The sequence below is a fragment of the Hibiscus syriacus genome, unplaced genomic scaffold, assembly GCF_006381635.1.
Source record: "Hibiscus syriacus cultivar Baekdansim isolate YM2019G1 unplaced genomic scaffold, ASM638163v2 tig00002237_pilon, whole genome shotgun sequence".
Lineage (NCBI taxonomy): Eukaryota > Viridiplantae > Streptophyta > Magnoliopsida > Malvales > Malvaceae > Hibiscus > Hibiscus syriacus.
Genome location: NW_024061918.1, coordinates 19,319,975 through 19,335,941, shown reverse-complemented (window position 1 = coordinate 19,335,941; position 15,967 = coordinate 19,319,975). Strand labels below are relative to the sequence as shown.

Here is a 15,967-nt window from a genome sequence, read left to right as displayed (position 1 = left end):
CAAATTCAAATATGAACAAAATAATTCTCCCTTTAAAATTTTACCCATGTTATTTTCCAAAAACTTCAATCTTATCATTTTCATCCAATTGTCCAAATTGAACATGGAAATAAATTCTCAAATCCAATGATCCACGTTATTTTCCATCATTTTAAATTTTGGAAATAATATTTCTAAGCTTAATTTAATAACCTTCAAATTTTCTAAAAATTTCTATTCGATCTGATTTACCGAATTTTTACCGAACTTTAACACTTTCTAGCATTTAACACAAATTCCGAATCAAAAATATGATTACCACCAAAACATCATTCTTAGGGGTTCACTATTCATTTATGGAATAAAAATTCTTTTTTGGAAAATTACACTTTGGTCTATAATTTTTTCCTAATTTTATACTTTGGTTACCAAAATTTCAAAATTTATATTTTGGTCACTAACCAAAATTTGGGGTATTACACTGATATTATCCTAAGTGTTGATACCAAAATTGATTTGATATTTGAAGGAAATAACTTAGTATTGATACACATAGAGTAATTATACTTCTTCTTTAGGGTATTGATATTTCCCAAGTACCAAGACCAAAATTGGCTAATGGAATTTGTAACCTAGCGATGGTATTGATACCCCACCCTTTGGTATCAATACCCGACGAACAATTTCAATACTATATGAATATAGTATTGATACTACCCATTCAAAAACCCTTTATTTTAACTATCTAAGAACAGTACCATAATTGTTCACCTAATACCGATACTCAAACCTAGAAATGCTCTGGTTTATACGAAATGTCAACCCCAACTCAAACTATAAGACCCTCTAAGGATCTTAGACGTTATTTAAACTTTATGTAAGTTTAAAGGGGTCACAATAAGTCTTTTATCATGCTTCATAACATCAAAATCCATGTTCCACCTTGAATGCATTCACATGCTCTAAGAACTTATACAAGTTAACCAATGCACATAATGACTTACAAGTGGTATAGATGAGTTAGAAATGTGTTACCTTACTCCAAGCTGTTGAGAAATAATTCCAACATCATCCAAGTATAGAGCTTTTTCCAATCACTTTCACTAATCAAAATATTTTAAAAAAATGAGTTACTAACTCACTTAGGAACCTAAAAAGAAGTTAAGAATTGTCCTTAAGGTTTAAAACCACTAAAAATGAATTGGTTTAATAAGGGTTTTTAAACCCCCCCCCCCACTAAAACCCTTGTTATGGCCACCATGGAGAAAGAAAGCTCAATAGGAAGCTCTAAAGGTGTGATTAACAATGGTAATTTAACAAGCATTGTAATTGTCGAATAAATAAGTCTTTTCTCGTATAAATAAGCTATAAACACAATATAGAGAAGAAAAGGTTGATCTGTAGGGACATAGAAATTTTCACTATCAGTTTGAATTAATCTTGATCCGAGGAAATTGTAAGAGAGAACTAAAAAAAGGTTTAGAAAAAAATGAATAAAGTAAAAATAATAAAAACAAGAAAAGTAGATGATTGAAAATAATTATGATGAGAGATAGCTTCGCTTCGCCTCAATTCATCTCAATCACTGAAAGGGATTTTACTTCGAGATTCTTATCGTTACAGTCTACAAGGTCCAACCCTTGTAAGTTACTCTTCTCTCTAGTGAACTAATTTTCCAAAGTCAATCATTGGTATTTAGTCCTTCTTTGGATTAACAACGGATATCGATGTTAACGCCAATGTAACTTTGAAGATCGTCGTTAAGTGTGTTCTTTAGGAAGTTGAATTTGCTATAAGCTAAATATTCTTCCCAATGGTAAATCAAAACATTGATCAAACCAACGCGCACCTTTTGAATTGAAGGTATTGAGATATGTAAAGGAGAGGTTGATTGTCAATCCAAGGTTGCAGAAAATTGAGAAAGATATTCGAAGGTTTAAAGTGCTCTTCAATTCTCACGAAATGGATTGAGTCGTCGTTTAGCTATCAGCTAATTAGAAAATTAGCTAAGCATGATAGAAATCATACTTAGCATGTAAAAAAAAGTAAAAGAAAATAAAGAAAGATGAAGAAGAAAATAATCTTTATAGAACTAAAAATCACAAGGCAAATAAAAACAAAAGCAGTACATCTGTAGTCTTCAACTTAATGGGTATTTATAGCTTGAAATAACCTAAAGAAAATAAAATACCTAAAGGAAATAAAACACTTAAAGATAATTCTAAGAACATTCAAAAACTTAAATCCAAATTAATAGCAATCGAAAATCCTATATAATAAAGAGATAATTCCTAAATAAAATAATAATTCTCAAATATTTAAATTCAAATAAAACAATCAAGTCCTAAGGAGTTTTCGTCCACTCACCCTTCCTTATTGATTCTGTTGAGTAGGTCACCTTCTAGAAGTTATCGCTAATTGGACTGCATATTCTGCCACATCGTCATCGTGTTGAATCTCGATTCCAGAAAAAAAAATCTGCATAATTCACCCTTTAATTGTTGTTTTCTGGAAAATAGAGTCATTCATAGAATTAAACGTAAACAACCCAAATTAGCAATATCAAAGAGATAACAAAGAGTAGTTAGCAACAAAATATTAATAAAATAAAACACTCATCAGTTTCCTACAAGGCTGATGGATTTATCCAAAACCTTCTCAGGTCAACCTAAAATTACTAACCTGATATTTGAGGTGTTACAAGAACAATGAATATGTCTATTATTTTCAACATTCTATCGATTTCATACATCGTGAAGATTCCACAACATAATGCTAATGTGATAAAATTTGTAAATGGTGTTTTTATTATTTTTGGAAACATGAAATTAATATTGTAATATATTTTATTATTATTCAGATTAATTAAATGTAAGATTTTATTTAGATTTCAAACAATATTGTAATAGATTTTGTAGTGGTTTCATTTTTATTTTTTTTTAATTTATGCACTACAATGTTTTTTAAATTCCTCGAAAACAATTTTATGTTATGGGCATAATTATTCTTTTAACGTGTAACATTCACAAACTCTAAACTTAAAATATCATAAAAAAATATTACTAATATTTAGGTTGTTTTCTATCCTTGAAAGATAAATTTACAATTTTAAATTGAGTAATATTTAGGTTGCATGGAAAGAAGATATACCAAATATAACAATTATTATGGAGTAAGGATAATATTCCACATAACCCTATACACATAACCATAACATTGGACAACATGATGTTCTTTCATTAAATTAAAATATTTATTCATTTCCACATTCTTTCATTACATTACAATATTTATTCATTTACACCATAAGCATATGACTCTTACATATAATCCTAACATCATAATATGTGGACTCATCACATCATAACATGTGGACTCATCAGAAGTAATGATAAGTTCTGTAATCCTTTATTTTATTTTTCTTGTCTCATGCAGATTTCATGAACCAATACTTCTAGGTCTCCATCATCTATCTATGTTAGTTTTGTATTCAAACTTGAACTATCAACATCAACCTTAACGAACTCTACATATAGTTTCACATTTTAGAACCATATGTTTTAAACATCCCAGCAACGTCAACATCATTGTTTCGATCAAAATTTAAACATGATGTGAGGAATTTAAAAGCAACGAAGCTAACCTTCTATTTCTTTCTGGTTAAAATTTTTTATGATATTGGTGATCAACTCATATAGTTCAAGATTTTTTGAATGACACGACAAAAGATTTCGCATCATAAAAAACTACTGCAGAGAAGGTAGCCATAGGTAAAAAAAATTTTGATGAAGTTTCTAGAAGTTAAACAATGAAATATCTTAGAGATTGTTTTAAAAAAACCATGAATTTAATAATATAATAATTTAAACGTTAAACCACTAAGCAAGTTTCAAAACTAGACAATGCATGAGTGATTAGTGGTTTAGAGCTTTAATGTTTACATTACTTGCTTATTTTGATAAAAAATAATTGATTAAAGGACTAAATTAAAAAATAAAATACTTTAGGAACTAAATTCAAAAATTAGTTTCATAATTTAACTAATTAATTTTTCATATTGGAATACCTAAAAATATTTACCACTTTGGTTTGATATATATATATTAATGGTTTATGGCTTAAATTTATAATTTAAGTACTTATTACGACAAATAAATTAAGTTAATGACTAATATATAAATAATGAATTATATTAGTTTTTTACCTTTTATAAAATAAAATATAATAGTACAAAAATATATTAAATTAAATTAGAGCTATTGTTTTAAATTTAACTTTAAATTTTAAAATATTTTTTATTTATCTAGACAAAATTTTATTCTAAATTACTTCATAAACTTAAAAGTATTCCATAAAATCTTTAAATTATCTATATCATTTTAATTTAATTCTTCCATCAACGTAATGTTAATTTTATTAATTTATAAAATATTAAGAATTAATTTTTAATTTTTAAAGAATTTAAAGTAATACAAAATATATAAATTAATAATAATCTGATTGATATTTTGGAAATTTAATTATCTTTTTAAGAGGTTGAGATGGGCTTAGAATTTGAAGATGGTTGGAAAGAATATTCAAACTTCATCAATTTGCGAAAGGGCGTCAGATGACGCAGGCCAACCAAGTCGAGATGATTGCTGATTGGATGATGGATGGTAAAGCCCAAAAACGTAACACGTCACAAGAACACGCGGCAGCTATTTATTGGTTCTAAACAACAATTAAGACCCGGATATTTCATCGGGTCTACTCAACTGAAATACCCGAAGAAGCCCTGAAAAAAAATTAACTCCAAAAATAAGCCCCGATTCCCAGACAACTGAAATCAATAGGAACCAATCGCAATTGATATTTTAATAATACGTGGAGTTTTCATGTAACAACAGCTTAGCGGATTTTCCCCCCTTCTGTCTCGATCCAGGATCAGAATTTACAGGTAATACATAAAACCTCTTTGTTATTTATTTGTTTTAATATTAATCACACTATAATGATTCGAAATTTAACAGTCAAATTGGTTGCTTCAACCACTAATTTCAATTTATCATCTTAATTTTCTTTTGCTATTGATTAATGGGTTCTTAAAAAGCTTTTGGGTAAGCACGATTCTGAGTTTTGAATTTGCGGGGAAAGGAACAAGGTTGAACGGGTAAAGCCTAATAAAATAAGAAAAAGGATAATGATGATTTTGTTTGGTAAATGGTGGGAAAATGAAGATAAATGAGAAACGTTTGATTGTACTAGCTTATTTCGTATGATTTTTTAATTTTTTTAATGTTGGGAATTATTCTATTTTAGGGTTTCTATGGATTTTGATTGTAACTAGGAAATCAAATAAATTACATCGAATTTTGTTGCTGAAAGGGGAAAAAAGAGAATCACTTTTGATGATTCTTGGAATGATAAGTATGGGTAGTATTTTTTTTCCGGTGGTCATGAGTTTTACAACTTCTACTGATAGGGTTGAGGGTTAGAATTGTTCTGAATGGGGATTCAAACAACGGGATCCCAAAGCAATGGCCAACAGGCTCTTTCACAAGCCCCTAGGTAGTATGAACCTTGATGAGCTTCTCAATAATGTATGGAGTAATGAATCGAATCCGACCTTGGGGATGGATAACGGAAGTATATCATCATCGTCTTCTCTCCAACGTCAGGCTAGCCTAACCTTGGTTAGAGCTCTGAATGGGAAGACGGTTGATCAAGTTTGGACTGAGATACAACATGGTCAGAAGAGGAGGTATGGTGAGGAGATGAAGGATCATGAAAGAGAACCAACGCTTGGCGAAACCACGTTGGAGGATTTTTTGGTACAAGCAGGACTTTTTGTTGCTGATACATCATTGACTCCTACCATGGAATTGCATACACAACAGAGTTTACCACTGCAGTTCAGATCGTCACCTACCCCATCGATTGGCACATTATCGGACACACCAATGACAGGGCGGAAAAGAGATGCTGAAGATGCATTTGAGAAGAGCATTGAGAGGAGGTTAAGGAGAAAGATCAAGAATAGGGAATCTGCTGCCCGATCACGTGAGGATCATGAAAGAGAACCAACGCTTGGCGAAACCACGTTGGAGGATTTTTGGTACAAGCAGGACTTTTGTTGTGATACATCATTGACTCCTACCATGGCATTGCATACACAACAGAGTTTACCACTGCAGTTCAGATCGTCACCTACCCCATCGATTGGCACATTATCGGACACACCAATGACAGGGCGGAAAAGAGATGCTGAAGATGCATTTGAGAAGAGCATTGAGAGGAGGTTAAGGAGAAAGATCAAGAATAGGGAATCTGCTGCCCGATCACGTGCCAGAAAGCAGGCAAGGGTTTATCATGTATTTGACTAATTGATAGTTCTCAGCTATTTGTTCCTTTAATTTTATGCAGCCATGGACTTCTTGTTTTGCACAGGCTTACCATAACGAGCTGGTTAACAAGGTTTCGCGATTAGAAGAGGACAATATAAAGCTCAAAAGAGAGAAGGTAGAATCTTTGCCCATATTTCTCCGGTTTGACATCTACACCCAAAACTTGTTTTTCAGAGGCTATAATTGTGCATTTCTTGTTTGTTTTTACTTTTTTCTCATAGATTCTGAAAGTGAATAATGATTTGGCTAGTATCACTCAAAGCTTTATGAGGTCAACAAGGCACTGGGGTTTCCTTCTCGACATACTGAATATCGAAACAGCTAACATATTCTTTTAAAATGCTTGCAGGAATTTGATATAAAATTTCAGTGTGAAACATCTGAACCAAAATATCAACTTAGAAGAACAAGTTCTGCCATTATCTGACTTGTGTTTTCCGTTGTTTCAAGTTTTCTAGTTGCCAAAATGTTAGGCTATCCAGTTGGCTTGTTGATGGAACTGCTTTGGGGATTCATCCAAGGGTTTGGCCTTTTCTACATTTATAATTATATATGTTGGTTTTCTACAGCTTCCAAAAACTGCCATGTTTATAATATTAGGTTCTGTTTATTTGGCTGAAAGACAACTGAATTGGTGTTGACTAGGGTTAATTGTACCTCTAAGTTAAAGCAAAGTACAAATAGTTGGCACTGCAGTAGAAGATTATGTCTAACAAATGAAAAATCTTACGCAAAATATTAAGTGTCGTGATATATTCTCATGAAATGTAATGATATTTGCAGGTGTTTTTCATTCTCAAGCTCCACCAATAGTATCATACAAGAAATATTGCTTTAAGAAAGACTAATGAAAATTCGCGTGGCAAAAATTAGAGACTCGTTCAGATGATCTATTTGCTCACAAGAAAGAGTAGCGTTTATATGAATTTGCCTTCATTCAATTCCTCGACATGCTTTTTAATATCGTCGCCTTGAGTTTTAATATGCTGTCTCTGATATCATCAATGGCTCTGTGTTTCTTTTCTTTGGGAGGGGCATGGGAGCAATGACCATCGACATATGATCAGATTCACATATAATTGCACCATTATTACCTAAGCACGGTACAGTATTTGTGTGTGGCACTTGCAAATAAATTTACCAATTCTTCATCTAACAATTTCATGAAATTTGTTTACTTGCAACTTTCTCAATCAAATACAAGTTTTGTAGCAAAGAGCTGGATTAGTTGAGATAAAAGATTAGCCAACTAGGGCATATATCTCATGGAATAAAAGAGGAAATCCAAAAGTATATAAGAACCATACACAATTTCCCCTTTAGAAAAGCAGTGGAATATAACACACAGTTAACAAGATCTGAGACTTTGCTACTTTACAGATATCTAATGATTTATAATATGAATCTGTGTGATCATAATAAAACAGTGATTGTCTCGTGTTTGTTTCAATTCTGAATTGAAAACATTAATGCTAATTATGTGACATAGACTTCTTCCTCTAACACTCATTTCAATACTAACTCCTTGGAATTATCCTTGCAGGAATTCATGGCCTCGACAAAAGATTTCATGGTGTCTACAAAAACCTTGATGCACGAACATTCTGCAACAATCAAAAATCAAGGAATTTTGTTACAAAGCTAGGCAACACTTTTGCAAAGCCATAGTTCATCTCTCGGAGCATTGGAGAATCAAGTGGGACAGATTGCCACGGCATTACATTCTCGCCCACACGGAAATCTCCCCAATGATACTAAAGTCACTAAGCATCATGGGAAGGAGCAATGCAATGTACTTACGCTGAGGAGTGGAAAACAAGTTGATCAAGATGACAAGTTTGGGGGAGAACAGCTGAACAATTCTTGCCAAGGCGTAACACAACCGGATGAGGAATCTAAGAATGCTGAACAAGAGAAAGCGCATGAAGAGAAGGAAAAAAGTGAAGGCTCAGAAAAGCATCAACCGGATAACAAGAAATTCATGGTCAAGGCCAGCGATTTCCCTGCACCATCAATAGTCGATGTGAGACCTCCACCACCGTTCTCTCAACGGTTGAAGAAACATGATGATGACATCCAGTTCAAGAAATTCATTGATGTCTAAACCAGTTGTGCATCAATGTGCCCCTACTCGAAGCCATCGAGCAAATGCCTTTCTATGCCAAGTATCTGAAGGAAATTGTTACAAAGAAAATGAAGGTAGAACGTGTCGCCACGGCAACAGAAATCTGCTCGGCAGTGAGCAACTTCCCACCAAAGTAAAAAGACCTTGGCAGTTTTGTAATACCATGTTCCATTAGTAATGATTTCATCGGACAAGCTCTTATTGACTTGGGATCAAGTGTAAACTTGATACCAAAATCGATATTCATGAAACTAGACGGGTATCACACCCATCCCACCTCAGTCATTCTATAGTTGGTTGATCGATCTTATGTGCGACCCGAGGGCAGAATTGAAGACGTCATAGTAAAGGTAGACAAATTCGTATTTCCAGTAGATTTTCTCATTCTTGATTGGGAAGCTAATGAACGCACCAATCATTATGGGACGCCCATTCTTAGCCACAGGCAAAATCCTAATAAACTATGAAAAGGGAGAATTCACCATGAGAGTTGGCGAGTAAAGTGTCACAATCAATGTATTCAACTCTATGAAATACGCAGACGATCCAAAGAAATGCCAATGCATTAATAAGATTGAAGAAAAGGCAATCCTGGGACGAGGTGAATCCCTAAGGCTCGATGAGTACAGCAATTTGCACCATGAACCTACAACCGAAATACATGAAGAATAAAACTTTGACCCTGATGAAATATTTCCAGAAGACGGTTCTGATAATCATGGCCACGACAACGAAAATATGCACACTTAGCACCTTGAAAGCGATACCAAGGCAAGATGCGAAGGAAAGAAAAAGGACCAATTGAGATTTCTTCATAGGTCAGGTGTGAAATTCGAACCTTTAGATTATGATGAAGTTAAATCTCAAGAGTCATCTTCACAACATGCACCGAAATTGGAGCTTAAGACTTTACCATAATAATTGAAATATGCTTATCTAGGAGTTGATGAAACTTTACCAGTAATAATCTTTGCCAACCTAACCTCCGAACAGGAGATTAGTTTGTTGAATGTTTTGTCACAACACAGAAAAGCTATAGGATGGACGATGGCAGACTTAAAAGGAATCAGTCCAACCATATGCATGCACAAAATCAATCTTGAAGATAGCCACAGTATCTCGGTAGAACCCCAAAGATGGCTCAACCCGATCATAAAGAAGGTAGTCTTGAAGGAAATAATAAAATGGTTGGATGCGGGAGTGATTTATCCTATATCTGATAGTTCATAGGTTAGCCCAGTCCAATGCGTGCCAAAGAAAGGTGGTGTAACCGTGGTTAAAAGCGAGCATGATGAGTTACTCACCACGAGAACAGTCACGGGCTGGCGCATATGCATGGATTATAGGAAGCTCAACAAAGGCAAAAAGAATGATCATTTTCCCCTCCCTTTCATCGATCCAATGTTGGATAGATTAGCGGGAAAGGCATTTTATTGCTTCCTTGATGGATACTCGGGGTATAACCAAATTGCCATAGCACTCGAAGACCAAGAGAAAATAACGTTCACATGCCCGTATGGTACCTATGCATTTAGGCGAATGTCGTTTAGACTATGTAACGCTCCAGTTACATTCCAACGATGCATGATGGCAATTTTTTCAGATATGGTGGAAGAGTGCATGGAAATATTTATAGAGGACTTCTCCGTTTCAGGTGATGACTTTGACCTATGCCTCGGTAATTTATCCAAGGTGTTGAAACGTTGTGAAGAAGCCAACCTAGTACTGAATTGGGGAAAATGCCATTTTATGGTAACTGAAGGAATAGTGTTGGGATACAAAATTTCATGCCATGGCATCGAAGTTGACAAAGCCAAGGTGGATGCAATTGCAAATCTTCCCCCACCTACTAATGTGCGAGGTGTACGCAGTTTCCTTGGACATGCAGGAATCTATAGGCAGTTCATAAAAGACTTTTTTCAAATCTCTAAACCCTTATATTTTTTGCTTCAACAAAATCATCCATTTGAGTTTACTAATGATTGTTTGAATGCCTTCACAGATTTGAAGAAAAAGATTTCAGCAGCGCCAATAGTTATCCCACTAGACTTGAACAACTGGACGGCTGAAGAATTACCTGTGGTTTTCAAATTTCTTTCAGAGTAATACTCAAACTATCCTTAGTCGCCTACACCCGGGGTAATAGGTGATCTTTTGTAAGGGTGAATAAATGTTTTTTTAAGTTTAATAGAATATGCAGTTTCTTTCACAACAAACATTTTTATTTTTCATTTCTTTCGAACTCAATTTTCTTCAATACTTTTCTTTTGGATTCAATTTTCTTTCATTCCGTAATTCGTTTTATCTTCTTTGGAATTTAATTTTCGATCATTCCGTGTGGAATATTTTCCTCTCACACATACACATTTCATCTTTGTCCTCTAGATTCAAAGATAATGATAATGCAGGCAATGATGATACTGACCCGGAAGTGGATTTTGAACAGTTCATTTGTCTTAGGGAAGTTGATGAATGTGACAATGAAGATGAGTGCAGTTTACCTTCCGAATTGTTAAGGATGATAGAGAGAGAAAATAATCAAATATTGTCACATGAAGAGAAAATCGAAGTCCTGAATCTGGGTATAGAATAAGAAAGAAAAGAAGTCAAAATTGGCACAACTCTCTCGAATGAAGCATGACAGAACTTAATATTCTTACTTAAAGAATACATAGATGTGTTTACATGGTCATATCAAGACATTCCGGGGCTAGATATAGATATGGTAGTCCACAAACTATCTATCAAACCAGAATGCAAACCCATGCAACAAAAGTTAAGGAGGATGAGACATGAAATGCTCCTTAAGATCAAGGAAGAGGTCAAGAAATAGTTCGATGTTAGCTTTCTTCATGTGGCCAAGTATCCGAAATAGGTGGATAACATAGTGCAAGTTCCAAAGAAAGACGGGAAAGTACGTATGTGTGTCGACTACCGAGACCTTAACAAGGCAAGTCCCAATGATAACTTTCCTCTACTGCACATAAACACTTTGGTGGATAATACTATCGGGAATACTTTCTTCTCGTTCATGGATGGATTCTCAGGATATAACCAGATTATGAATCCTAAGGACATGGAAAATACTGCATTCGTTACAATGTGGGGAACTTTCTACTACAAGGTGATGCCCTTCGGATTAAAGAATGTTAGGGCAACATATCAGAGAGTTATGGTGACCTTGTTTCATGACATGATGCATAAAGAAATCAAGGTTTATGTCGATGACATGATTATCAAAGAGTAAACCGAAAATGAACATGTCAATAATCTGAGAAAGCTCCTTCAAAGATTAAGAAAGTTCTAACTAAAATTGAACCCCGATAAATATACCTTCGGGGGTAATATCTGAAAAGTTGTTAGGCTTCGTGGTCAACAGGAGAGGTATCGAAATTGTTCTAGATAAAGTCAAAGCAATCCAAAATTTACCTCCCCCATAAATACAGAAAGAGGTTCGAGGTTTTCTGGGCAGGTTAAATTACATAGCGTGGTTCATATCTCAACTGACCGAAAAGTGCAACCCAATTTTCCGCCTTCTTCGAAAAAACGACTCTAGAACATGGGATGAGGATTGCCAGACTACTTTCGAGAAAATAAAAGAATACTTATCTCACACTCCTATCTTAATGTCCCCCATCTAGGAAAAACCTTTGTTCTTGTATTTATCCATATTTGAGAATTCAATGGGGTGTGTTTTGGGTCAACATGATGAATCTAGGAGGAAGGAAATGACCATTTACTACCTAAGCAAGAAGTTCACTGATTGTAAAGTCAGATATCCTCCCATCGAAAAGGCTTGATGTGCTTTAGTCTGGGGCTACACGTAGACTCAGACAATCCATGTTGTACCACACCACTTGGCTGATTTCCATGTTAGACCCACTAAAGTATATGATGGGTGTACCTGCTCTCTCTTGAAGGTTAGCTCAATGGCAGATGTTATAGCCTGAATTTGACATCGAGTATGTGAGCCAAAAACCTATAAAGGGAAGTGTCATATCGGATTTCTTGGCAAGCAGAACTACTGAAAATTACAAGTCGTTAGACTTTGACTTCCCATACAAAGACTTGATGGCCATATCATTAGAAGAAGCAAGTACTTCCATATGTGACTCCTGGAAAATGCATTTTGATGGTGCATCAAATGCATTAGGACATGGCATTGGGGAAATATTGATCTCCCCTGAAGGAAATCATTACTCATTCACTAGCAGACTGAATTTTGATTGCACCAACAACATGTCAGAGTATAAAGCTTGTGTTTTGGGTATTCGAGCTGCTATTGGACAAAATATAAAGACCTTAAGGGTATATGGAGATTTGGTTTTAGTGATTTATCAGCTCTGCGGAGAATGGGAAATGAAATATGTAAAGCTGTTAGAGTACCAAAAGCTAATATTGGATCTACTCGAAGAATTTGATGAAGTCTCCTTCCATTATGTGCCTAGAGGAGAAACCCAAATAGTCGACTATTTAGCTACCTTGGCAGCTGCATTCAAGGTTGGTGGGAAGTCTGAAATGATGCCAATTGACATGTAGTCGTATGAATATCTGGCTCATTATTACCAAATCAAGGAAGTACAAGATATTAAGCCCTGGTATCATGACATTATGCAATACATCAAAAATCGAAGTTATCTAGTGGAAGCCACCGAAACTGATAAAAGAATTATTAGAAGGATGACAGCTGGATATGTTCTTGAGGGAGAGGTCTTGTACAAGAAAAGCCATGATCATATCTTGTTTAGATGTGTAGATACAGAAGAGGAAAAGATGATATTAGAAGAAGTACATAATGGAGTTTGCGGAACGCATGCGAATGGACATATGATGTCGAGGTAAATTATGAGATGTGGATATTTCTGGTCCACATTGGAAAGTGACAACATCAATTATGCTAGAAGATGTCACAAATGTCAAATTTATGGGGATAAAATCATTGTTCCACTCAACTTCTTCACATAATGACCACATCATGGGCCATTCTCTATGTGGGGCATGGATGTTATCAGACAAATTCATCCGAAGGCTTCAAATGGTCATCGTTTTATTCTTATGACAATTGACTATTTCACGAAATGGGTAGAGGTTGCATCATATGCCAGTGTCACTCAGTCCACTATTTGTAAGTTCCTGAAAAAAGAGATCATATGTCAGTATGGTTTACCTAAAAGAATCATTACTGATAATGCCACTAACCTGAACAATAAGATGATGGATGATGATTGTGAACAATTTAACATAAAACATCACAATTCTATTGTTTATAGACCGAAGATGAATGGAGCAGTAGAAGCATCAAACAAAAACATCAGGAAGATAGTGGAGAAAACGACTGAGACATACAAGTGTGATTCCCCAATGTTGATCATGTTTTTGTCCAGAAGTTATCAACTCATTCTGTTAAATGTCTAAGGGCTTTGGTAGTCTTACCTACACATGACTTGGAGTTGTAGGTGAATTCCTTTTGTAAAGAACTAAAATTCCCTTTCAGATTCTTTTACAATGGTATGAACTATTTGTTATGCTTTTTCTTGGTCATTTTGATCCTCCTTTTCGTAAGGTACTTTGTTGTTTTTGTCTCGCGATTAGGATTGCAAAGTTCAATGGATATATAAAGGGAATGATACTATTTAATCAGACTTTAGTTTTGAGTCAATTGCTTTTTTGGTTAATAAATGCTAATGGTTAAATTATTTCAGGTAGTTGATGAAATAGATCGGTTGTTCAGAGAATCATACCAATCTTGGCTGCCAACTGTACTTCAGTTGACTCAATCTAATTATGAAACCCTCTTTCCTCTCGCTAATTCATTTTTTTCATCTACCTTTGGTTCCTTAAAAACCATAAGGAGATTGTAAGTTCTATGTTCAGTATCATTTCTCAAAATCAGGAAGAGCTTATGGATTGGTTGATTGATTTTGCCTTAAGATTTCTTAGGTTAATGCTTTGTTTATTATAGTGAACAATGATGAACGACATTATGTTTCAACTGGATATTTGTAAACTTTGATTTATATATTTTTACTTTAAGTGGAATCAAAAATACATTTAAAGGTTGTTATTCAATATTGTTACAATTTAAATTTGTGTAATAAAAAGAAGGAAAAAACCATAGAAAATCAGTTGTGATTATCGACGTTTTAGAATGAAAAACGCCACTAACAGAGTACAAAAATTATAATATTTGTATCAGAAACGCCGTTATAGAGCATGACTGTTGTGGCATTTGTATAAAAAATGCCGCTATAAAATTTGACTGTTGCGCCGTTTGTATAAAAAAATGCCATTATAGAACCTAACCTGTTGCGGTGTTTGTATAAAAACGTCACTATAAATCATAACATATAGCAACATTTGAAAGAATAAACGCCGCTATATAACTCGATCTTTTGCGGCGTTTTAGGTTCACAAACGCCGCTAATTTTTGCAGCGTTTGTTTTAGCAGCGCTTCTTGCGACGCTCTTACTAGCGTCGATAATGTTTTTAGCGGCGCTTCAAAATGCCGCTAGAGGACTAAAAATGCCACTAAACACCTATTTTACTGTAGAGTTTTCCGATAAGTAATATTGGATTTATGATTTATAAAAAAAATATGTTGAAAATTCATCATAATATCAATCAAGCTTAATAAATAACGTATTATATGAAGTGTTTTTTGATGTCTATTTTAAAAAAATTGAAAAATTTATTATCTTAATGATTTTAACCTTATATTAATCTGGATCTTGAATCATACTTTTCCTTCCCTAACTAAAAACAAAGCTATTGTCAAAGAAATATAACCTGTCATTGGCAAAAGTTTCAATTTGACCTTCAATGAACTATGCCATTATTTGAATTTTAACCAATAGTACATGCAAGATCGAAAATGGAATGTGTATTTAGTCTCGTAGGCAACGGCTTCGCTGTAGTGGCGGCGGACACATCGACGGTTCATAGTATCCTCGTCCACAAATCCAACGGAGGCAAGATCACCGCCCTCGATTCTCAAAAACTCATCGCAGCCAGTGGTGAATCCGGCGATAGAGTGCAATTCACCGAGTATATACATAAGTTTCAAAATGGACGACTGCCGCCGCCGCCAATTTCACTCGCGGTGAGCTTGCCACTGCCTCGAGGAAGAATCCATACTTCGTAAACATTATTCTTGCTGGTTACGACAAGAGAGCGGCCCCTCTTTCTACTATATCAACTACATCGCTACACTTCACAAGGTCAATAAGGGAGCATTTGGTTACGGATCCTATTTTCCGCTCTCTATGATGGACAGGCTTTACCACAATGGCATGACAGTTAAGAAGCCATTGATTTAGTCGATAACTGCATAATGGAGATAAGATCGAGACTCGCTGTTGCACCGCCGAACTTCGCTATCAAGATTGTCGACAAAGACGGAGCAAGGGAGTATGCTTTGCGTGAATCCGTCAAAGATGCTGTAATTGCTTCAGCCTGAGGATTTGCTCCTCCACTCTGG

General features: G+C 34.7%; 1 protein-coding gene and 1 pseudogene across 3 annotated transcripts; both read left to right on the top strand.

Moving 5' to 3' along the window:
• The first annotated feature begins 4,771 nt into the window (after positions 1–4,771).
• Positions 4,772–6,944, top strand: LOC120143259 (ABSCISIC ACID-INSENSITIVE 5-like protein 5). Of its 3 annotated transcripts, XM_039157635.1 has the most exons (6): positions 4,772–4,918; positions 5,444–5,792; positions 5,874–5,977; positions 6,260–6,317; positions 6,409–6,480; positions 6,715–6,944. In XM_039157635.1, exons 2-6 carry the CDS (start codon positions 5,499–5,501, stop codon positions 6,790–6,792), a joined length of 606 nt encoding a protein of 201 aa, XP_039013566.1. In that variant the 5' UTR covers positions 4,772–4,918; positions 5,444–5,498; the 3' UTR covers positions 6,793–6,944. The 3 variants fall into 3 exon arrangements, with proteins under 3 accessions (XP_039013566.1, XP_039013562.1, XP_039013560.1); XM_039157631.1 differs by having other exon boundaries at positions 4,779–4,918; positions 5,423–5,977; XM_039157629.1 differs by having other exon boundaries at positions 4,780–4,918; positions 5,444–5,977.
• An 8,417-nt stretch (positions 6,945–15,361) lies between these two features.
• Positions 15,362–15,967, top strand: LOC120139870 (annotated as a pseudogene).